The sequence below is a fragment of the Alligator mississippiensis genome, chromosome 13 (assembly GCF_030867095.1).
Source record: "Alligator mississippiensis isolate rAllMis1 chromosome 13, rAllMis1, whole genome shotgun sequence".
Lineage (NCBI taxonomy): Eukaryota > Metazoa > Chordata > Crocodylia > Alligatoridae > Alligator > Alligator mississippiensis.
The window spans coordinates 13,085,743-13,092,622 of record NC_081836.1 but is presented as its reverse complement, the minus strand read 5'-3'; the positions used below and the strand labels follow the sequence as shown (position 1 = coordinate 13,092,622).

At 46.4% G+C, this 6,880-nt stretch overlaps 1 protein-coding gene across 1 annotated transcript; it reads left to right on the top strand.

Moving 5' to 3' along the window:
• Positions 1-231: 231 nt before the first annotated feature.
• On the top strand, positions 232-6,138 carry TMEM52 (transmembrane protein 52). The gene is made up of 5 exons (XM_006265121.4): positions 232-464; positions 557-600; positions 1,357-1,401; positions 4,154-4,323; positions 4,843-6,138. The coding sequence occupies exons 1-5, from the start codon at positions 327-329 to the stop codon at positions 5,145-5,147; spliced, it is 702 nt and encodes a 233-aa protein (XP_006265183.3). The 5' UTR covers positions 232-326; the 3' UTR covers positions 5,148-6,138.
• Positions 6,139-6,880: the final 742 nt, after the last annotated feature.

The window sequence follows — 6,880 nt, the reverse complement described above, 5'->3', positions numbered from 1 at the left end:
TCACCGCAACACTGGAGCGTGTCTGCAACTTGGAAAGACAAAAGGTAAAAGCAATAAGAAATAAAACACAGCTCTGTTCGCTTGTCTGTTTTGCAACCCGCAGGCGTTTCTCCGAGCCCGTCTCCGGCCCCTCTGGGGCCCTGCCTGCCATTGTCCCGCGTTTCCTGGCGGAGGCGGAGCGGGGCGGCCGCTCCTCCAGCGCCGCAGACAAAGAGCGCGCCCGCCCCTCGGCTCCGCCCGGCGCCCCGCGCCCCCGGCCTGCGCGCGGGCAGGGCCGGGCCGGGCCGGGCCGGGCCGGGGCGGCGCCGCGCTGCAGCGGGGGATAAATGCCCGGGTCGGAGGGCAGCGCGCGGCTGGCGGCTCCTCGGGGCGGCGGCGCGGGGTGTGGCCGGAGCATGGCTGGCGAGGGGTGCAGCCACCGCCACTGCCTCCTCCTGCTCCTTCTGCTGCTGCTGCTGCTGCAGGTGCGTGCGGGGCCGGGCGGGCGGGCGGGCGCGGGGCGCGGGCTCGTTGCGGCCCCGCGGTCTGACCCTGCTCCTCTCCTCTCCTCTCCTAGGCGGCGCCCGGCTCTGCACAGACTACCTGCGAGGCCCCTGAGCAGTAAGTACCGGCCGCCGAGAGCGCCTCTCCCTTGTCTCCCTGGGATGCAAGATCCTCCCTTTGGGAAGCCTTTTTGGAGAGCTGCCCCGGGCAGTGAGCACCATCTCCGGCAGCTTCAGGCTTGATGCTGCTTTGATTCGCGTCAGCCTGTGTATGCTGATGGACTCGGTGCATGTGCCGGTGGTGCTGGAGGGGTAAAGGCCTTGGCTCTGCAGCTGAGTGCGCGTGGCTTGCCCAGGTGCATCCGTGTTTCTTCTCCTCTGCCAGCCTGCTGCTGAACTGTGGGAGAGGGGCGCCCATGTTTCGCATCGTGGGCGGTTCAGAGTAAAGCGTCTCTTGCACAAAGATGCTATCAGAAGCACCTGAGCAGGAGGAAGGAAGCTGCCTCAGGCTGGGACTTTCAAATGGACCAAAGTTGTGTGTCCACCTTCCACCGAGTTCAGATGCTTGACTCTCGGTGGCCCTTTGCAAAGCCCAGCCTATCCACACTTCTCTCTCCAGGAGTCGGCGAGGTGCTGTTTTGGCCTTTTGAATGCATAAACTCTGCAGGCCTTTAGGCTTTCCAGTCCCACCGTCACTTTGGGTTTTTGCTTCATTTTAGCATTACCCTAAGTTCCTTTTGGGTCTATTGTCTTAAGCTGCTGATTTGGCTTCCCTTCTTCACTTTGCAATTAGCGTAAAGTTTATTTTTTGTCACCAAATGTAATGCCTGAATGTAAGGATTGCAATTGGTCATTGATCTACCTTTGTTTGTAGGTGCACTCAGAATATGTCTAGCTGGACTAGCCTGTGGTATGTCTGGTAAGTTCACGTCTGTCTTATCTAATGTGGAATAGAATCGGAAGAAGTTGTGGCAAACAATATCCATAGGAAGAGACAAATTTATCATATTGTGGCTTATAGTGGAGGACTTAGGTGAATGAAGGCTGCCAGTGGAGTACATCTCAGACAAGCGAGACCATAGAGAAGGTTATATGCATGGGACACAATCCTTGAAGTGCCTCGCTTCCAACCTTCAGCATGTGAAATAGGGGGTTCCCCACCTTTTCAGACTTGAGGTACTCCTTGGAAAATGTCAGCGCTCAGTTTTCACTTAATTTTTGGCCACAGAAAAATAACAGAACAATGCTTCTCTCACAAAGAGCTTAGGAAGACCAGAACAGGTCAGAAATGTTTTTAACTTGATGGATTCATATCTGAAATCTCTGGGATTATCTTGTAAATCATGTTTGCGCACCTAACAGTGCTAACATTGCACGGTCCCCCAAAAAGGATCACAGGGAGGGACTCTGGTTGAGAATCACTGTTAAAATCTACAGCCTGCATGTACAGATAACGTTGTTAAAGAAACTTGCAGCCCAGCGCGAGTAGCGCTTGGCATTGCATCATATAATGTTTCTCCTTCATATCTCTCCCTTTTATGGGAGGGAAAATTGTTGCATTACGATGTTCTTTCTTTCAAGGATTGCTGAACTCCTGCTCATTGACAAACTGGTGACCTTGTTTATTGGCTGGTGATTTTATAAAGGAGTAAAAACGAATAGAAAGACAAACATGGTTTTTATGGAGTTGGTTCACTCCTCCCGAATGTGTGCTACAATTAACCTGGCTTAAAGTTTAATATGTATTTGATTGGATGCATATATGCTGAATTTCCTGTGGGGGATATAGTGCATGTGAGCCAATATTAACAACTTTATCAATGGGACTAAACTAATCTAGGCTTTTAGCCAGGATGGGGGGATGCTGATCTGCAGAATTGTTTAAAAAATGACTTGGCATTTTAAGATTGACTTGACCACTGCTGTGATTTGGCTGACACTTGCAAGCAGTGACACTCAAGTGCCAGTGAAACTGGCTGTGCGGATTTGCACCACTGGAATACGGCATCTCTTCTCTCCATCAGAGGTCCCTCTTAGCATGCCTAGACATGAATGCTTTGCTAAGAGTATATCCTCATTCAGTTTGGGGAGTGCTAGGAGATTCTGATTGGCTGGTGATGAGGTAATAATACTCTTTTCTCACTGGTAGAATGTTTCATTGTGAAATTCTACCAAGGCAGGGTGTTCACTTCACAAAAAATGTCTCTAAATTAGCCTAAAAAAGGCTTTTTTAAAGTAGCAATTTGATAAGGCTATAGCTGGGAGGTAGGAAAGTGTCCTTCAAACTACTCGAGATAAGGAAGCAGCTACATGCATTGGTTTTCTACAGCATATTAAATACTGTGGCATGGAAATGGGGCAACTGTCATGAAACTGAAGCCCCGCATTGCAGACCTGATGGGTGACTAGTGTGCATTGAGAGCTGCTTCTGGTAACAGAAAGGTTCTCTTGTTAAAATTCAGTGAAAATAAATTGTTTAAATATGCCCTGTATTATACTGTAGGTTACTTTTTGCCACTTAGACTTTAATAATCTGGGAGTGCAAAGAAGGAATTATTTTGGAGGTCTGATTTTTAACCTGCTAACATTCTTTAATCAGAAAAAGGATGGAGCTATACTGAGGTCTCTTCTGATCTGGGTATTTAATTTTGTACAGTGAGAGAATGCTGTTGTATCTTCAAAATGGAGAAGTCTGGTGTATGAACTGTTTAGCAGCTCCCACCAAAGTATGCTGAGAATATTTAATCTTGGACCTTGGGCTTTTTCTTTACAATGTTCATAGGCATTTGTTATTACCCACCCTTTTCATAGCATGCCTCATTGTTTCATAGCTAATGCAAACAGTTGATTCAAGATGAGTTTCAAGAGTAGAAAGAACTCCAGAACTAACATTTGAGAGTGGGACTAAAAATGTTAAAAATTTGGCTTCAATATATTGGATAAAACTGGCCCCTTGGCAAGAGGTATAGCCCAAGCCCTAGTTTGAGGACTTAAATGGTTCATAGGTCTGGTTCCAGTCACTTCCACAGGTGAATTATTTGAATGGTGGTGATGAGGAAAGCAGCATGTATGAATCCCAAACTTGTACATTGTCTTATTCTCAGGGTTGGGAGAATATTGGACTTTGCTTCTTCCATGCTAAAGCTAAGATTTTCATACCGGTTCAGCATTCCCCCTCTTATCGAATGCTTAGTGATACTCCAGGTGCCTTTATTGAGTTAAATCTTAGGCAGCATGTAGAACAGCTAGAGATGTCCCTTATTGCACTCTTTCATAAATAAAGGTTCAGGCAGTATAAGGATTTATGCTCCTGCCTTTCTTTAAGCATATAACCAGTCTCACTGAATTCAGGGGAGCCATGCTCACTTTGCATTCACTGAAAATCTGGCCAGGGACTTCTGATCTGCCTGAGCTAGGGAGGGTTTAAGTAGCGATTAGCAACACCTAATCATCCCAAGCCTTAAGTTGACTGTTTTGCGATTGCGTTTCCTAACTCTGTATTTGGGTGGCATGTACCCAGATACAGGAGTCAGCACCCCTTGGAACTGACTCTTGTGAAATTCAGCCAGGCCTTTCAAAGGGCATCCCAAATAGTTAAATTTCTTCCATATGTGGAAGAAAGAAAGCATCAGTAATAAAGGGATGGTTTCCCTTCTCTCTACCTCTCCTAGGCTGATCCTGCTGACTGTGTTCATGCTTCTGCTATGTGGTATCACAGCAAGCTGCGTGAAGATTTGCTGCCGGAAAAAGAGGCCCCCAGTTCAGGCCTTCCCTAGGCGCCCCTACGATCTGACAGTCATCACTATTGACAACGACAGCACTGCCCACAGCACCGTTACCTGTGAGTGTTTTGCAGCAACTAATCAATTGGTGTTTAACTCTTCAGATGCTACATAGGGCGTTCCCACTTCCAATCCTTCATATCTTCAAAGCAAAATGTTCACTCATTCTCAACACCGTGGCTACTTGTGATGCTAACATACATATTCATTCCAGTATGTTATTCTTGGGTGGGTGGGATGGAAATCTTGGGCACAGAGGGTGAAATGACTTCCACAAAACAGCACAAGCACGGTGATCTCCCTGGGCAGATGACTTCTGGAAAGTCAAGTCAGCACCAGAGTTCATCTGATCCAGAGTAAGAGGTAGAAGGCAAGAATGACTTGGTTCTGCAGAGACATTTTTTTTTCCTAGTTGCTTTCCTGATAGGGGTGAGCAGGTTCCCTCATGGTAGCTCTTGACTACCAATGTCAGTCATGATGGGTGCAGTAATTTTGTTGTGGGGGAAAAGCAGGATTATATCTTTATGCAGAATCCTATTCTACTCAATGTCTAAGTCCTCTGGTGTTTTCTTTTTCAGCATACAGTTCCTTGCAGTACCCCCAGAGCACCTCACTTCCCCTTCCCTTCGGGGAGATGGATAGGAGCACTATGTCTCCTCCAGCCTACAGCCTTTATGCTATGGAGCTGCCACCCTCTTATGATGAGGCCATCAAAATGGGCAAGCCCTACACAGAGACAGTGCTGGTGGGCCAGAAACCAAGCGACTTCCCAGAGCAGGGGACACCTGAAGAACCAAATCAGCGCCAGGGTTCATCTGATCCAGTGCCTGGCAATCCAGAGACACAGCCAAGTTCAGACGACCCACAAGTTGCAACAGAATAACCTCAGTTCTAGCCCATTAAGGGGTGGGAGACTGAGTGGCGCAGGGACCTTGAGAAGTACTGAGGACACAAAGTTTGGTTTTCTATACAGGTTACCATGGAAGGATGCCCAACTTCAAGTCCTTGCAATGATCCGTCATAGGAGAGGAATGTTTCCTATGACTGCAGTAACCTTCTGTTAATGCTTCAAGGGTATCGCATGAAATAGGAGGAGGGCAGTTTAAAAATATCTCCTATGGGTGAGACATGGACACTAGTTTGTCTCTCCCTGTGAAAAATGATGCCCTGTACTCATGGGAATAAAAAGGGCAGTGGCTTGCTACTGCTCTAGCAAAACCTTTATTAGATGCCAGAGTGGCACAAGTGGTGTATCATTTTTCCCAGATGGAAGTTTCCCAAACCTGAGTAGAAGTGGAGGCTAAAGCGCAGATTTTCTACAGCTTGTCTTTTCTTTTGAGAAGGTTAACTGTCCAGCAAATTGCTGAATTGCTGAACTCGTTGCTACGTAACGGCAAATGTTCCTTAAACTGAAGGAAAACGGCATTCAAGGACCCAACCATTGTGTATGGATTGAAATGCAATATGTTATGTTTCATGATATCAGGGGCTGGGTGGGGGGCAGGGAAAAGATTTCCCAATTTTCTAGAGTCCCGAATCCTTTAAAAATGCTTCATTTTCAGAATGAAGTGATGTTTATGCTATTCTTCCTGTTGGTTGTACCAGTTACAGTGCAAATTGGCTTCATGGAGTAACTTTTACATGCGACTTGGAATACATTAACTATATCAATACTTTCTTTTTGCTGACTGAACCCAATGGGTTTGAAAACTCATATTTTGGTAAATGTTTAATGTCCTGTCAGCACAGTAGTGTAAATTTCAGAAAGTAAAATTTTTGAACAGCAATGCTTGATCTTTATCATGGGTTTTTACTTTATATTTTATAGTTATTTTTCTTAAATAATAATAAAATTTTTAACCTTTTCGAACCAATCACTTGCTATGGTGAGATCCAAGTAATTTAAGTTAAGGAATGTAAAGAAAAATGTGATATGAATCTCTTTGGGATTCAGAGTGACCTAGACAAATTGGAAGATTGGGCCAAAAGAAATCTTACAAAGTTCAACAAAGACAAGTGCAACGTCCTGCGCTTAGGATGGAAGAATCCCATGCACCTCTGCAGCCTGGAGACTGGCTTGCTAAGCAGCAGCTCTGCAAAAAAGGACCTGGGGGTTACAGTAGTCAAGAAGACGGATATGAGTCAGCAGTGTGCCCATGTTGCCAAGAAAGCTAATGGCATACTGGGCTGCATTGGTAGGAGCGTTGCCAGCAGATCGAGGGAAGAGATTCTTTTCCTGTATTCTGCACTGGTGAGGCCACATCTGGAGTACTGTGTTCAGTTTTCGGACCCAAAAGACATGGACAAATTGGAGAGAGTCCAGAGGAGGGCAGTGAAAATGGTTCTGGAGCTGGGGCACGTGACTTGTGAGGAAAGACTGAGGGAACTGGGCTTATTTAGCCTGGAGAAGAGAAGATTGAGAGGGGATTTAATCTTCCCCTCCCTGAAGAGTGGTTCCAGAGAGGATGGAGTTGGACTGTTCTCAGTGGTGACAGATAACAGAAAAAGGAGCAATGGTCTCAAGTTGCAGCAAGGGAGGTCTAAGTTGGATATTGGGGGGGAAAAAGTTCTCACTAGGAAGGTGGTGAAGCACTGGAACAGGTTACCTAGAGAGGT

Coding starts and splice junctions, on each gene's coding strand:
- TMEM52 (XM_006265121.4), top strand. CDS start 327: ATGCCCGGGTCGGAGGGCAGCGCGCGGCTGGCGGCTCCTCGGGGCGGC. Junction 465..556: donor TGCTGCTGCTGCTGCTGCAG/GTGCGTGCGGGG, acceptor CTCCTCTCCTAG/GCGGCGCCCGGCTCTGCACA. Junction 4,324..4,842: donor TGCCCACAGCACCGTTACCT/GTGAGTGTTTTG, acceptor TTTCTTTTTCAG/CATACAGTTCCTTGCAGTAC.